This window comes from Canis lupus, chromosome 15 (genome assembly GCF_011100685.1).
Source record: "Canis lupus familiaris isolate Mischka breed German Shepherd chromosome 15, alternate assembly UU_Cfam_GSD_1.0, whole genome shotgun sequence".
NCBI classification, from domain to species: domain Eukaryota; kingdom Metazoa; phylum Chordata; class Mammalia; order Carnivora; family Canidae; genus Canis; species Canis lupus.
The window spans coordinates 46,351,265-46,368,494 of NC_049236.1; the positions used below are offsets into that span (position 1 = coordinate 46,351,265).

General features: G+C 34.2%; 1 protein-coding gene across 2 annotated transcripts in view; it reads right to left on the reverse strand.

Annotated features, from left to right (window-relative positions):
- Positions 1–17,230, reverse strand: part of PRMT9 (protein arginine methyltransferase 9) — a 41,367-nt gene that overhangs the window by 20,740 nt on the left and 3,397 nt on the right. Inside the window, exons 3-8 of one of the 2 annotated variants that reach the window (XM_038558958.1) lie at positions 13,737–13,973; positions 13,010–13,177; positions 10,598–10,700; positions 8,417–8,523; positions 2,266–2,458; positions 171–354 (exon numbers count right to left, since the gene is read on the reverse strand). In XM_038558958.1, the coding sequence (XP_038414886.1) occupies positions 171–354; positions 2,266–2,458; positions 8,417–8,523; positions 10,598–10,700; positions 13,010–13,177; positions 13,737–13,973 (992 nt within the window). Of the gene's footprint in view, positions 1–170; positions 355–2,265; positions 2,459–8,416; positions 8,524–10,597; positions 10,701–13,009; positions 13,178–13,736; positions 13,974–17,230 lie in introns of those variants that run through there. The other variant, XM_038558959.1, reaches the window with a different exon arrangement.

The following is a 17,230-nucleotide window of genomic DNA, read 5'->3' on the forward strand; positions in this document are numbered from 1 at the left end:
AGGCGCCCCTTAAAACGACTTTTTAAACAACAAAGTTCTGAAAAATTTAACCAATTTTCCTTGACTAGAAACTTCATATTCAAAGTAAATTTTTTACACTAATTCAAATGTTTAAAGAACTAAAGCAACAAGAATAAAAAAACAAATAACAAAAATTAGACAAGATATACCTGCAAGGTCATGTACCGGGTAGATGGCCTGTTCCCAGCATGTTTCCTCACTAGGACTTGTGGATAAACTGTGTTCATCATCAAGCTGGAGTACAAACCAAACCACAACAGCATCTAGTATGCCTTCTTTAACAACAGGAATACCAATTTTATCGGGTTTTTTCTTTGCAAGACTTTTTAATTCCTGACAAAATGTAAAAGAAAGCATATTATGTATTTAATATATACACGCCCTAATATCACATCACTTTCCATTTTTTCCATTTCTGTAAGTTCTCAGATCTGCCCAGCATCTTGGGAAAATCAGTAACTTGACACACCTATAGCCATTTAAGGCATACTGGATGAGAAGCTTCCATTTATCTTAGTGAATCCCTGGGTGGCGCAGCGGTTTGGCGCCTGCCTTTGGCCCAGGGCGCGATCCTGGAGACCCGGGATCGAATCCCACATCAGGCTCCCGGTGCATGGAGCCTGCTTCTCCCTCGGCCTATGTCTCTGCCTCTCTCTCTCTCTCTCTCTCTCTCTCTCTCTGTGACTATCATAAATAAATAAAAATTAAAAAAAAAAACATAAAAACAAACAAAAACACATAAAACTATTGAAAACATTAAAAAAAAAAAACAACAACGAGACAGATACATAATAGTGATGTAGAAAGAAGTCCATGATATATTGTTGGATGAAGGCTGCGAGTGGCTAACAAATAGGGATTTTATTTTTTAAAAAGTGTGTGTGTGTGTACAGAACAGAAAAGCAAGTCTGAAAAGATATACTTCAAACTGATGATCTGGGGAAAGTAGGACCTAGGTTTTAAAAAGGAAGATATAGGGCAGCCCGGGTGGCTCAGCGGTTTAGTGCTGCCTTCGGCCGTGATCCTGGAAACCCAGGATGGAGTCCCACTTTGGGCTCCCTGCATGAAGCCTGCTTCTCCCTCTGCCTGTGCCCCCCCCCCCCGCCCTGTCTCTCTCATGAATAAATAAGTAGAATCTTTAAAAAATAATAAATAAATAAATAAATAAAGGAATATAATTTTTCTTTTCCATTATTACTTGAAAGTGTTAAGCAAGCAGATACTACTTCCAAATTAAAGCCTTATGATGGTGGGTTTTATTTTTAACTGTGGCAAAGATAAATTTACATAAGAAAAGCTCAAAATAAGAAAAGGACAGCTTTGGGGTTTTTAGCAACTATAACTGTGTTGTTCCTATGGCACTGTAATATCAGAAATGAATGTTCTTGAAACTCAGCCCTGGCAAGTAATGTCAAATGTAGTTCTAAACCACCTCAAAAAAATCCTAGTAACAATTAATAGGGGATTAAATTAAATTTATTACACTATAAAGAACTTAGGCTAAAATGACTCTCACAAAGTCTTCTGTCCGCAGGCACATCTCATCTAACCTTAAAGATCTTCAGAGCAGGACTCTATATAACCTTTCTCAATTTCCTTGGGCACTTTCTTTGTGCAGTACATTCCCCCACCACCCACCAATACACATACAGTTAGATACATAGGGTCATCAACTTGTCCTGGTTTGTTCAAGACTGTCCTAATTTAATATGAAAGTCCCATGTCCTGGGAGTCTCTCATTTCTGGGCAGACTCTAATACAGATACAATCTAGAGATCTGGATTACTGTTCATTTCAAAGAATACTGTTAACTTGAAATGGCAGCATGACATTGAGAAAGTCAGAAAGCTCTAGGTTATAACTCTCGCATTCATGTCTGCATAATTTGGGAAAAATTAAAGCAACAGTTCCCTCATCTATATAGCACAAAGATAATTATAATTGCAACACTGTTGTAAAAGCAATCTAAGAATACATGTGAGAGTACCTGGCACATTATACATTCCCAACAAAACTGAGGGTTTTTTTTTTTCTTATGTATTTAAAGTAAGTATATAATTTAAGAAAATACTGGTTACTATTTTTTTTTTTTTTTTACCATCTGGTTACTATTTAATCATTTTCCTTACATATAGTGAGTACTGTCCTATGCAAATCCATAAGATAAGACTATGTATTACTTTAAACAATGCTTGAAATTTAATGCTCAAAAATTGTAATTGAATTTTTTTTTTTCTTTTTTACCTGAAGATTGTTGAAATCCACTGTCATAATTTCAAAGCACTCTGTCAAAGCCAAATATCCCCCAGGAACTCGACTCATCTTTTCAGTTGTATATGGTTCAACTGTCTCTTCAGTATCTACAGAAGAACAAGCTGGACTCTGAAATTTCACATTTGCTGGTAAACAGATGCCAGCAACATCCTTAGTACCCACCCTGGTAGGAGGGAAAATGAGAAGGGAGAAAGACGCAGTTATTTTTTTTTTATCTTTATTGTTTTAAAGAATCAAGTAACACCATCTAATATTGAGTCCAGAAAAAATAAACATAAAAATGAAATAAAACTTCACTGACAAAGGTTTAAACACAATTACATACACAATCACTAACTATAAAGGAGAACAAATGACAAATAGGTCTACATTAAAATTAAAAACTCTTGGGTGTCTGGGTAGCTCAGTTAAGCATCTGCCTTCCACTCAGGTCATGATCTTGGGGTCCTGGGATCAAGCCCTGCATCCGGCTCCCTGCTCAGCAGGAATCTGCTTCTTCCTCTGCCTCTCTCCCCAGGTTATGCTCTCTCTCAAATAAATAAAATCTTAAAAAAAAATTTTAAAACTCTCTTCATCAAAAGATACTCAGGTTTAAGAAAGTAACAGAGCACAATGAGAATTTATAATACAACTATTCAAAAAAGGGCTCATATCCAATATGTATTTTTAAATTTCTATGAAGAAAAAAATGGGCAAAAGACATAAACAGACATTTCACAAAAGAGCATATCCAGATGGTCAATAAGCATACAAAAAGTTGCTCAGCTTCATTAGCCACCAGAGAAATGAAGTTAACATCTACACAACCACCAGAACTGGGAAAATGAAACAGTCAATAGAAGTGTTAGTGAAGACACAGTCTCATAGACCATTAGCAGGAATATAAAATAAGACTACTTTAGAAGACTTTTCGTAGTACCTACTCAAAAGCTGAACATACCCATTCTAGATTCACTCTTAATATGGGAACCTCAAAGTATTTGGCTTTTCTACTTCTGGGAATATACCCAACAGAAATTCATATACACAATCACCAAAAGAATGCTCAAGAATCTTTATAGTTGTACTATTTCCCATAAACAAAGAGCTGGATATAACAAATATCCATCATCAATAACATTGGTGAATGTATTGGTATATCTGTACACTGGCATACTATATATCAATCAGAATGAATAAACTACACACCAGTGAATGTGGATGTTGAAAAAAAGAAGCCAGGCACAAAAAAACTTTCAGTAATACCATTTTATGAAAAAGAAATACTCCAATCTTAATCATCTCAGAGGTATTCACTTATTAGTCTATCTGTCCTTATAGTGTTTTAGAAGTTGGAAGGGTCTACTTCTAGAAATTATTTTATTATACTCTCAAAAAATGAATCAACAAATGATCTTCATAACTGAAAAGTGGCAAGTTACAGAAACAAAGAGGATATGACAAGTTCCTTTTAATTTCTTATAAAATATACAAATATAAACTTATCAAAACTCCAAACTAGTAAAAAGTAAAAGTCCCTTTCACAGTGTACCTTATCTCCATTTCTCCACTGTTAAGTCTGATCCTTTCATATCTTTTTCTTTATGTAATAATATGTATGTACACTGTTCGGATATATTATACATATTTTCCTCTGCTCTTTTTATTTTGAAAATGATTACAAATTTGTAGAAAAATTTCTGGACAGTCTCAAGAACTCCACACATCCTTTATCCAGATTCATCAAACTTTTAAATACTATGCCACATTTGCTTTATCATATTCTACCTCTCTCCACATCTATCATTTAAGAGTAGGTTGCATTTATCATGCCTATTTAACCCTTAATAGATACTTTAGTGCATATTACAAATGAGGATAATTTCTTAACCACCATACAGTGACCAATTTCACTATTAACTAATTTTCAGTTCATATTCTGTATTTGTCAACTGAATCAATAAATCAAAGATGTCCTGTAGTCTTTCTCCCTGATACAACATCATGACTCAATTGACCTTTTTTTAATCTCCTTTAATCTACAACAGTTCCTCACCCTTTTTGCTTTGTCTCTCATGACACTGACACTTTTGAAGAAGGCAGGCTAGTTATTTCATAGAGTGGCTCCCAATGCATTTGTCTGACGCTTTTTCATAATAACATACACATTGTATACATTTTGGGTGTAATTTATGTAAGTGAGAGATTCCCCAAAGTATCATATTTGGAGGGATCTTACAATGCCATGTGGTTTCTTCCCTATACAATTAACATTTTTCCTTTTGTAATAAGTAATTTGTGAGAAGATACTTTTAAACTTACAAATACCTTGACCTTCATTAAATTTTTATTTAATCTATTCATTTGATTTGATCTATTCATAATTTTTGCTTCCATCTTTATATGGGGATTGCAAACAATAATTCTGCAACATTTGTTTTATGTTATTAGTCAACATTCTAGTGCTGGAAAGAACTGTCTTTTTATCCCCATTTATGAACTTATTTATTATAAGTAGGAACTCATGGATTCTTATTTTATTCAATGGATTTTAATCTATAACTCCCTTTAGTTATGTATTTGGTGCTTAAATGATCTCAAATTTGGCCAGTGGGAGACCCTTCCATGCATGCTTCTATGTTCTTTTAACAGTCTGTATTTTTTGAGCACTTCCTTAATTTCTGATGCAAAAGGTTTCAGAGATGGGGGATGGGGGTGACTGGGTGACAGGCACTGAGGGGGGCACTTGATGGGATGAACACTGGGTGTTATTCTATATGTTGGCAAATTGAACACTAATAAAAACTAAATTTATATTTAAAAAATGTTTTATGTACTTTAAAAAAAAAAATGTTTCAGAATTATCTTGAATCTGTCTATCCCAGTCCTGTTCTCCAAGTAGCTATAGTTCCTTTTGTTGAGGAATAGAATTTAGAAACCCAGACCTGAGTGCTAGATATGCTCATTGCTACTAAGATTATACTTTGTCTTTTTCACCTAATAGCGTATCATGAAATTCTTTCCATGTCAGGACACTTGCACATTACTGCACAGAGACGTTCTATCAAAAATTATTTTCTTATTAATAAACCGTCACGCAGTTTGTTTTTCCAATTATAGTATTATAGCAAACACCCCTGTACATAGATCACTGCACACGTTTGTGTACATTTATCAGAAAACATTACGAAAAGTGGAAATACCAGGTCAAGAACTATATACATCTTTAGTTTTATTAGATAATGCCAAATTGAGCTATAAAATGTTGTACCAACATAACAGTGTATAAATTTCCCCTACACCTATGAGAAGACAGAATATTATCAGTCATTTTTAATGCTTGCTAATATAAATATTCAAAAAATGTTATCCCATGGACTTAATTTCTATTTCTCTGATTAATAAACAATTGCAAGTATGTTAATGCTTTGCTGTAAAGGTTGCTAATTTTTATCTCAGTCTGCCAACTGTCCTTTAACTTTTTTATACCATCTCTCACGAGATATATTAAAATTTTTTCAATGTGGTCAAATTTGTCATTTTTTTTTTAAGATTTTATTTAAATAAATAATAAATAATTCATAAGAGACACAGAGAGAGAGAGAGGCAGAGACACAGGCAAACGGAGAAGCAGGCTCCACGCAAGGAGCCCAACGTGGGACTCAATCCCAGGTCTCCAGGATCACGCTCTGGGCTAAAGGTGGCGCTAAACCACTGAGCCACTGGGGCTGCCCAAATTTGTCTTTTTATAGCTTCTACACTCTACCCTGTGTTTTCCTTTGGCAAAATGGATCTTCTACACTTAGATATTTAATTCATCTTGAATTAAAATTAAATTAAAGTAAGAATCTAATGTTTTTCCCCAAATGAAAAATATCATCTCCATCACCATTCATCCTTTCTCTGATATGAAATACCATACTTGTATCATATGTTAAATCCAAAGTCTGTATCTAGATTCTTTATTGTGTTCCACTGATCTACTTTCCTATTTATGCATCAATGTTTATTTCTAGAGTTTTATATCTATTATTAGATAGAATATTATTTAATAGAATATACCTATTATTAGAAAAGTTTCTCACTTTTTTTTAGCTATTCTTAAAACATCTGCTTGGTCATATAAACATAAGATTCAACTAATTAGGCTCCAAACAGTAATTTTTATAATAATAGTTAAAATTGTTTCTACCAGGGTGCCTAGGCAGCTTAATCAATTGAACATCCAACTCTTGGTTTCAGCTCAGGTCATGGTCTCAGGATTGTGGGATCGAGCCCCACTCTGGGCTCCATACTCAGAGTAAAGTCATCTTGAGATTCTCTCTCCCTCTTCTTCTATCCCTACCACCAGGCTCACGATTGTCTAGTTCTCTCTCTCAAATGAATAAATAAAATCTTTTAAAAAAATTGTTTGTCCCAGATAAAACAGTAGCACTCATCTCTATATTTTTCAGCACCTTTCTTCATGGTTCTCAACCCACAACTGCAGCTTCATAAAAAATAAATACCAGGCCTCCCTCATTCAGATCTACTCAAACAAAACATGTCATTTTTAATTTTATAAAAGCTGCCCCGATGTTTCTATTGTATAGTTAGACCTTTATTTGCTATATAAATCAATGATGAAGGAATCCTTTCGATATGGTAGATACTGGGCCACCTGGATGGTTCAGTCAACTAAGCGTCCATCTTCAGCTCATGACATGATCCCAGGGTCCTGGGATTGAGTCTCCCCCAAGTCAGGCTCCCTGCTCAGCGGGGAGCCTCCTTCTCCCTCTTCCCCTACCCTCTGCTCGTGATCTCTCTCTCTCATTTTCTCTCTCTCAAATAAATAGAAGCTTAAAAAAAAAAAAAAAAGAAAATCAATGTTCTATTCTGAGTAGTGACTGATGACACAGAAGTTTGAAAAAAACAAGAACAAAAACAAAAATGGTTAAGATACCAATTTCTATTTTGTTTAGGCAAACAATTTAGTGATTTTCCTATAAAATATAAGAGAAACTACTAATGGCAAAGAATCTAGAATCGTGTTAGAGCAAGAAATCTCAGCAAGACACAACCCAGCTTTTCTGGTTGGCAATTCAGCAATATGTCTCCATAAACTGAAAAATGTACATACCTTTTAACTCAATTCTTTTTTAAAAGAATTCTATTTAATGCAATTCTTTATTAAGAAATTTATCCCAAGAAATAATAAAGACAAGTCCACACAGACCTAAGTACAAAGATATTTATCCTTGTTCCTAAAAGCAAAACAGTAGAAGCAAACTAAAAATTTTAAACACTGAGAACTATAAGAAATTGGTTTTAAAAAATCATGAAGCATATCTATTAACATGAAAAAGCTCACAAAGAAAAAGCAAATATATTTACCAATACTTTTGAAATACAATTCAATTTATACACACATTTACTTATATAGAGCTGACACTCAACCAGCATACTAATTCAGACAATCTATTAATTAAGGCCACTGTTTGGTTGGTGTCCTATGCCCTACCAATTACTAAATATTTTACTTATCACCCTGTAACATACATAGAATATACAACAAAGATCAACAGTAGCTACCTAATGGTGAGGAGTTTAGGATAATTTTTATATTCTTCTTTTACTCTTCACTACTTCTTAAAATATTTATATGTTACATTTACTACTATTAAGTTATTGAAGGGGGTCTCTTTATCACACACCAAAAAAATGCTAGGCTGTATCAAAATTAATTTTCCACTAAAAAACTTGAAGCTGGTTTTAATTCTAGAGTCCCACTTTATTAATTATTAAAAATTTTTTTATTTATTTATTTGAGAGAGAGTACAAGCAGGGGAGGGGCAGAGAGAGAGAGAGAGAAGCAGGCTCCTGGCTGAGTAGGGAGCTGGGCACAGGGCTTGATCCCAGGACCCTGGGATCATGACATACACTTAACCACCTGAGCCACCCAGGTGCCCCTAGAGTTTCACTTTAAAAGAAAGTAAAAAAAAGGTGAAAAGGGAATTAAGACTGAAATAAGCATCACGAACTTAAAAAGTCACAAAAACTACAAATTCTCATCCAAATAAATATTCATTAAATAACCTTTCAAGAACAGTCTAATCTTTAAAATTATTGTTTTCCAATATTTACTATTTAAATAATCACTTACCTATGATGTCTTCTTATCTCTGCACATTCTACTGCCATCCCAAATATAACAGCACTTGCTGGTATAACTTTCCCATACTTTTCACAATTACCATTTTCACCTCTGGTCTAAAATATAACAATAAAAATTATATTTAGTTTCATGTATGCAAAAATATGTGTGCATGATTACAAGAAAAAAAAAGTTTAATGGCAATAGGTAAGGACAAACAAATTAAGGTTTTTTTTTTTAAGTTTTTTTTTTTGGGGGGGGGAGGGCGGCACCTGGGTGGTTCAGTGAGTTAAGCATCTGACTCTTGGATCTCAGCTCAGGTCGTGATCTCAGGGTCATCAGATCAAGCCCGGTATCTGGCTCCAAATGATTACCTCCTTCTCCTTCTGCCTCTCCCTCCTACACACACATGCTATCTCTCTGACTCTCAAATAAGTAAACAAAATATTTAAAAAGTTTCTTTGGGGGCACACTTCCGTAGCTCAGTTAAGTGTCCGACTCTTGGTTTTGGTTTAGGTCATGATCTCAGGGTCATGAGATCGAGCCTTCCATTGGGCTCCATGCTGAGCATTAAGTCTGCTTAAAATTCTCTCTCCTCAAAAAAAAAAAAAAATTCTCTCTCCTCCCTCTGCCACTCCCCCCACACTTACTTCCCCCCTCCTCTCTAAAATAAAATAAATAAGATCTTGTTAAAAAAAATTTAAATAAAAAGTTTCTTTGTAGGGGCCTGACTGGCTCAGTTTAGTAAAGCATTCAACTCTTGATCTCAGGGTTGCTAAGTTCAAGCCCCATATTGGATGTAGAGATTGCTTAAAAATGAAATCTTTAAAAATATGCGATTGCTTAAAAATGAAATCTTTAAAAATATGCAATTGAGAAGTTTCTTTTGTTAACTAGACTTATTGTGGTTATCATTTCACAATATATACAAATTTTGAATCATTACATGCTTTGCCTGAAACTAACATAATGTTATATGGCAATCATACCTCAATAAAAAAATCTGAATATTACTCTGCCATAAAAGAGAATGAAATCTTGCCATTAACAACACCATGGATGGATCTAGGGTATCGTGCTAAGTGAAATAAGTCTGAAAAGATAAATACCATATGATTTCACTCATATGTGGAATTTAAGAAACAAATGAACAACAATAAAAAAGAGATAAACAAAAGACACTCTTAAATACAGAGAACAAACTGGTGATTGTGGGGGGATGGGTGTAATAGGTGATGGAGATTAAGAGTACACTTATCATGATGAACAGTGAGTAATGTACATTTATGTTATACACATGAAACTAATATACACTGTATGTTCATTATACTTGAATAAAAACATAATAAAAAATGAAAAAACAATGAATGTGATGCCATGTTAATACTAATTTTATTTTTTTAAAAGTTTATTTCACTTTCATTGCTCTATATGCATGTGTGTATATACATATTTTTTTTCAACAGTACAAACAGGAAGAGGAGGGTAGCTATAAGTCTGTATGCAACAAAAAACTGTTGGGTAAGACTCAACTGAGAAGCCAAAATCACTATTACCTACTTGAAAAACAAACTGCTCTTCTTTTCAGCCTTTAATTATGTATTTTAAGTTCAAGTATTTTCTGTAAATAGTAAGTTCTTATGACATATTAAAAGACTTTCAAAAAAAATCAAAAAAATTAAAAAAGGCTTTCATTCACATCACATATTAAAAAAAACTAAACCCATAGTTCATGAGCCATATTAGAGGACTTCATTACAAAACACAATCTGGCAATTTTAAGAGTTAGTTCTGTCCAATCAATCAGTACCTTAAAACCATACCAAGCCAGTTATCACTACACTCCTTTTTTGATAGTTTACCAAAAATCCAAGCAGTAAGGGCTACTGAGGCTCAAATTCCTTTCTCAACCCTACTCAAGAATTCCACAATATCCATCCCACAATGTAACCTCACTTACTATAAATTCCTTCCTGGAGTTATTTGGTCTCTATACCCCATAGATGAACACAAGTATACATATTACATGATTAAATGGTGTTTTGCATGTATTTCTTTCCAACTACACAGTATGTATACCCTGTCAGGAGGATGTATTTCATACTGCTTTGCAAATACACGAGGGGATCAATAAATACCTGCTGAAATAATGAATTCTTAATCAAATTTAAGTGTTTTCATGCTGCTTACCTTTGGCTGCAAAAGTAAATGCTCCCATGCATGAATTAAACTCTCCACAATTCCTTCTCCAAATAAACCTGCATCGACAGTTTCTGTTACAACTAGGGATACTCTATAGAATGATTTTTTAAAGATATATGTGAGTACGATATCATGCTATTTAATAAAGATGTTAAAGCTGAGAGAATAAAGGAAGAGTATATTATAGAAACATATAAAATTTTCTAAAACATTTCATTTTTTAAATATCTACCCTCAAATCTTAAGGAATTTGACTCTACTGTTCCACAGGCTCCTCTGTTCTCCACTGGCACCCTGTGGGGTAGGGAGACACAAAAACTTCACTTGACCCTGCTGCTTCTTCAGGCCATTCTTTCATTACCTAAATCCTTAAGAGTGCTTCATTCATAGCCATTACCTTTACCAGTCCCCTCCTTAATGCTGAGTAAATGAATTTCTGTCCCCAATGCTCTATAAAAATATTCTCTATCATAAATAACTCCCCTACTTATCAAGATCAATAATTGTTCTTAGTTCTCATTTTCTTTAACCTACAAATAACATATAATGGACTGGAGAAGGCCTCCCTCTCAAAATCCTTTCTTCTCCTTTCATTATCCAGGTTTACCTCTTACACATTCATCGTAGTTCTCTTGTTGCTCCTTACTTTACCTACTACCTGTGAGTTTTCACAAAAGCTTTGTCCACAGAGCTGTGATCTGCTGACCATTCTTTCTAGAAAATTTCATTCAAAGACCTACCAAAACAATTTCTCCCTTCTCTGAACTTCTTCAGCACTTATTACCAGTATCATTAATTTATGTAGTTAGAAGATAAAGTTTCAAAAAAAAAAAAAAAAGATAAAGTTCAATGAATACTCCTTATCTTCCTCTCTAGATTGCAGGTGCCTTGAAGACAGAAACAACTTTGATATGCTCCACAAGCAACCCAACACTATATAAATACACAAAATTTTCAGTATTTACGATTGTATACATTTAGAATGTATCATCTAGTCCAACATCTTGTAGTCTCTAGATTTGCTTAAGGTCAAAATAAATTAAAACAGTTAGTATGGAATCCTTATCTACTAATTCAAAATCCATAGGTCCTTCCTACAATACTATCTGTGAAAGAAATGAAGGTTAAGTTAAGGTAACTGATTCATGCCATGGACTGAATTTTGTACCACCAAAATTCATAAGTTGAAGCCCTAACTCCCAAAGTGACATTTGGAAGTAGGGTCTTTAGGAAGTAATTAAAGTTAAACGAGGTCACAAGGGAAGGGCAAGGCCTTAATCTGACCGGGCTGGTATCCTTATAAAAGTGGAAGAGACACAGGTGATCTCTCTTTCTCTTCACATGCACAAAAGAAAGGGAAGGAATTCAGCTATCTGTAAGTTAGGAAAAGAGCTCTCATCAGAAACCAAATTTGCCAGCACCCTCAGATCATGCACTTACAGCCTCCAGAACTGTGAGAAAATAAATGTCTGTTTTTTAAGCCACCTAGTCTGCGCTATTTTGTCATGACAGCCTGAGCAGATTAAGATAATTCAGGACACTGTTTATTTCTATAAAATGTGTCTATCTGCCTCAACAATCTAATAAGACTTCTTTCACAAAAATCAATGTAGAGCCTACTGAAAAGCGTAAGTATTATGTAAACATATATATCATTATACATATGGAAGAAAACTAAAAAATCACAGTCCAAATGACAAGAATATAAAAGTCCTCTTTCAATATAAACTGAATTTAAATAAGATGAGAAAAAAAACAGCCAAGTAGTGAAATAAGTGTGCTACATAAAGAAAGCTGTCTATAAAATGACCGTGTTGGACCAGATGATTCGTAAACCCATTCTAGCTCTAAAATGCCATCACCTTTGTGATACAGATTAAAGCCAGATGATATACTGAAAAGCCAACATTTATGAGATAATATTCAAAACATCTGAAGAACTCGGCCCAAAATACTTTGACAGCTGACATTTCCAAAGCTTTCATGCTAAGGATAACACAAAATATGACAAGTCCATTAAGCCTAATCTACTAATGTATTATTTCTTACTACAATTTTTAAATAGTTAGTGACCACACAGGAGGTAGTATTTATTTTCAATCCAGAATACTGAAAATAACAAAAGTAAAGTAACTTGCTAAAGGTCAAATTTATTTATTGAATCTCTTAGCACGAGTTTTTCTCAAGATCCTTAAATATTTATCAAGAATATGACCTTATTATGAAAATCCATCTTATGCTAAATGATCCTATATTCCTATCTTTACAGTATAAGGGTTGTGGCATTTTTATTTGGGCTAGAAGCTCTAAACATGAGTATCTTAATTTTAAAAAACTAGTGGATTATTAAAAACTAAAATTATAATTTATATATACATGTATATATACATTATATAGTACCTTTCAGGAATGTGTTTTGGAATTTCTATGTCAAATGACTTCATGTGTAAGAGTTTGATTCCTGCTTCCATCTTGTTTGCTGCCACTACATCACAGGCAAGTTCATACATGGTCTTGGATAACTCACAAGCATATACTGAGTGTGCTCCAGCTTTCTTAGCAAACATGCTGCAAGGTGAAAAAGCGATCCATCAAGAAAAAATAATCCACTGTAGTTATTCAAATTTTAGTGGAATTATGATGCTTAAACATGGGGTTTTTCCTTTTATTCTTTAACACAAACATTATTCATTCCACATAAAAAAGTGAACCAATATTCTTATTAAGAAACAAATCATACAATAAATCATGACATTCATGTCTTTAAGAAGACACAACTGGAATGAAAAATGTTGATAAGCTTTCACTTGGACAACTAGATTCAACCAGAATGTTAATATAAAAAGTACTCTTAAAAGGCATTATTCAAAATTTCAAGAGTAACCCCAAATTCTTAGTAATGTCCAGTTCTTGATAATGCTACAGTAAAAAATACAATAATAGTGGTTATATGAATAATCATAAGACTATGAGAAATAAACTTTATTTTTGAATCCCACTTAAATTTTCTATATTTGGTAAAAGCTTTAATTTACCTTAGTGTGTGTGTGTGTGTGTGTATATATATATATATATATACACACACACACACACACATATATATAATTAAAGCACAATTACAACAAACCTTAGTATTCCAGTTCCTGCTCCAATGTCCAAAACGCTCTTGGATCCCAAACAAACTGCATTTTGGATTGCTGCATTGTAAATCGTATTCCTTTTAGTATCATTAAGCATGATAAAGTGCCAGCGTTCCACCAACCAGTTTGCAACACGATAAAAATTCTCCTTTGCATCATTGAAATCAGGGTTTAGTTTCACTGCTTTATGAAAATATCCAGCTGCTTCATCTCTAAAGCCCATTCTATAGTAAAAAATGACAGACAAAATATTCAATTATTACATTATCAATTACTATGCCTTTGTTCATGCCACTCATCAGGCCTGAGAATCCCTCTCCAGCACCCAAATTCTCAACCCAAGCACCATCACCTTTGAAAAGCCTTTTGTGAGGATTACAATCTTTTATCATTTTTTCCCTTTCTGAACCCTTACTGTATTTATGCATTCTAGGAAACTGACTATAAATTACTATTGTACGAAAGTATAGTAGAAGCTCTCAGAGTCATCCTCCATTTAACCAACCCACTAGAACACCAGTGCTTTCTAAAAACCATTCCCTGTATATAACATACTAATGTCTAAGACTACTAGGCTTCTCTGTAGTATGCCTGTATACCTTTTCTTTCAGCCTTTGAGTGAATTATCCAGAGTCAATTGTGTTTGCTGCCAGACCAGCTTATAAAAGTTATACTTGTCATTATAATTACATATTTTAATTAATGTTATAGAAATTAAATAGGAGCACTTGGGTGGCTCACTCAGTTAAGTGTCTGCCTTTGGCTCAGGTCATGATCCACAATCCTGGGATCAAGTACCACATCAGGCTCCCTGCTCAGTGGGGAGCCTGCTTCTCCCTCTCCTCCTGTCCCTCCCTGCCCCCACCCCACTCACGCACATGTGCACACGCTCTCTCTCGCAAATAAATATTTTTGAAAAGAAAAAAATAAACTAAATAAATATAACTGCAAAAAGAGAGTCATTATTTCTGAGGACACTAAGCTAAATGCTTTGGAAAAAATCAAAGGCAAGTCACCCAAAAAATTGCTACTGAATAAGATGTGAGCAAATCAACAATAAAAGGGGGAAACTATCAAACTATCTAGAACAGTGCTTCTTGAAATTTCTGTGATGAAGAACTCATCTCCCCTTGTTAAAATATTTGTAGACCAATACAATTGTCACTAACTGATAATAAGTGGACTTGTACCAGGGTATGCTCCACAAATTAAAAAGAAGTAAGCTAGTAAAACCCTTTTACACTCCTACTTCTTCACAAGGACCTTTAAGCATTCTGTCAATTAAAAAAAAAAAAAAAATCAGACTATTCATTCTAGGTATGGTTAAAAAAAAAAAAAAAAAAAAAAAGACATTTTGGAATGCCAAACAGGGAACTACACTCGTTAACAAAAGGTGTTGGCCCTATCTCAAATGATAGGCACTCATGTTTAAGATTTGTATCCATTATTTTTAAATATCTTGAAGACAGGGTTATCTTTTCTTACTCTGCAACTGACACTGCACACAATACAAAATACATTTTATGTAATCATTACTTGATGAAACAAACCTAGCAACAGCTATTTTAAAATTTTTAACTATCAACAGTCTGCTGAATCAAAACCAAGCCTGTCCCTAATAATTTCCTGCAGTTTGTGCTTCCCTTAAGTTTGAATCTTATTATTCAGTTTTCTTAAACCGTAACTGAAAGATGTATGGTCCACTCAATTAAAGTACAATTCATATTGATAGACTCAACATGTGTGTCAGTATCAATAAACTATAAAACCACCTTTTTTCTTTTAAGTAGAAAAAAAAATTACCTTCCCAATTAGTAACTTAAAAAATATGTTTTGTTTAAGTCTGATACTATTGGACAAGATTGAGAAGTTAAGGCTTTCCAGACACAAATTATATTTCATAAATAAAAGGAAGGAAGAAGCTGAGTGAAGTCAATCGGAGAAGGACAAACATTATATGTTCTCATTCATTTGGGGAATATAAATAATAGTGAAAGGGAATATAAGGGAAGGGAGAAGAAATGTGTGGGAAATATCAGAAAGGGAGACAACGTAAAGACTACTAACTCTGGGAAACGAACTAGGGGTGGTAGAAGGGGAGGAGGGCGGGGGGTGGGAGTGAATGGGTGACGGGCACTGGGGTTTATTCTGTATGTTAGTAAATTGAACACCAATAAAAAATAAATTAAAAAAAAATCTTTACCTAAAAAAATAAAATTAAATAAAAATTAAAAAAAAAAAAAAGGAAGGAAGAAGGGGAAGCTATGGTTTACTCCGGAAACCTTTTTCTCCTGGAGCAGTGATTCTTTTAGTGGGAACTGAGTGACCCACTCTCTTTGATGAGGAAAGTAGAGGACAATAACTAAGAAACACTGTTGTAGAGAACAAAGACAAACTGTATAGCAAAAGTTACATTCACCCTATCACAAGTTCTGAATTCTCTTTGTCTAAAATAGAAATTTTGCATAATTAGAGCAGCCTGGGTGGCTCAGCAGTTAAGCGCCGCCTTTAGCCCAGGGCACGATCCTAGGAGCCCCGGATGGAGTCCCATGTCGGGCTCCCCGCATGGAGCCTGCTTTTCCCTCTACTTGTGTTCTGCCTCTCTCTTCTACGTCTCTCATGAATAAATAAATAAAATCTTAAAAAAAAAAAAAATTTTTTTTGCATAATTATATCTCCTTAAGCAAACAAGCATTTTTTTGTCTCAATAAATGGTAACTGCTCAAACTAATATCCTACAATAGGTCACCAAGTTACTATCCATCAAAAGTATGTAGAGCTCCAATTTTCTGTTAAATTGAGTATATCCTTAAACGTAAGTTTCAGAATGATATGATCGTTACATGCATATTATTTGGAAATATAATTGAATGCTATAGACTAAGTCCCCTTATGTGGACTGAAGAACTAAAGAAAACTTTGAAATTTAAATGTAGATTTTTAACTAATGTGACAAGTTATTTAAAAATCTTTTAAATTTAAATTTCCCTTTAAGGGAAAGTGGTTGCTGATTAGTAGGGATGGAATCTGTGTATCAGGATCAGGTTAGCTGCCAGGGTGAACAAGCAAGCCTTGGTTGACAATCTGCCTCATTTTCCTGTTTATTATCATACTCTACAATTAGAAATTATCAAATATTTGTCTCAAGGGAGTACTCACTGCACTCCCCAGGCCATGCTGATTAAGACTATTAAACTATATAGTGGGATCCCTGGGTGGCTCAGCGGTTTAGCCCCTGCCTTTGGCCCAGGGCATGATCCTGGAGACCCGGGATCAAGTCCCACATCGTGCTCCCTGCATGGAGCCTGCTTCTCCCTCTGCCTGTGTCTCTGCCTCTCTCCCTGTGTCTCTCATGAATAAATAAATAAAAATCTTTAAAAAAAAAAAAAAAAAAAGACTATTAAACCGTATAGTAGCTCCATCACTGAAACTAATACATTTTGATAAAGGTATTTCTTATATAGAATTTTTCATTGAATAA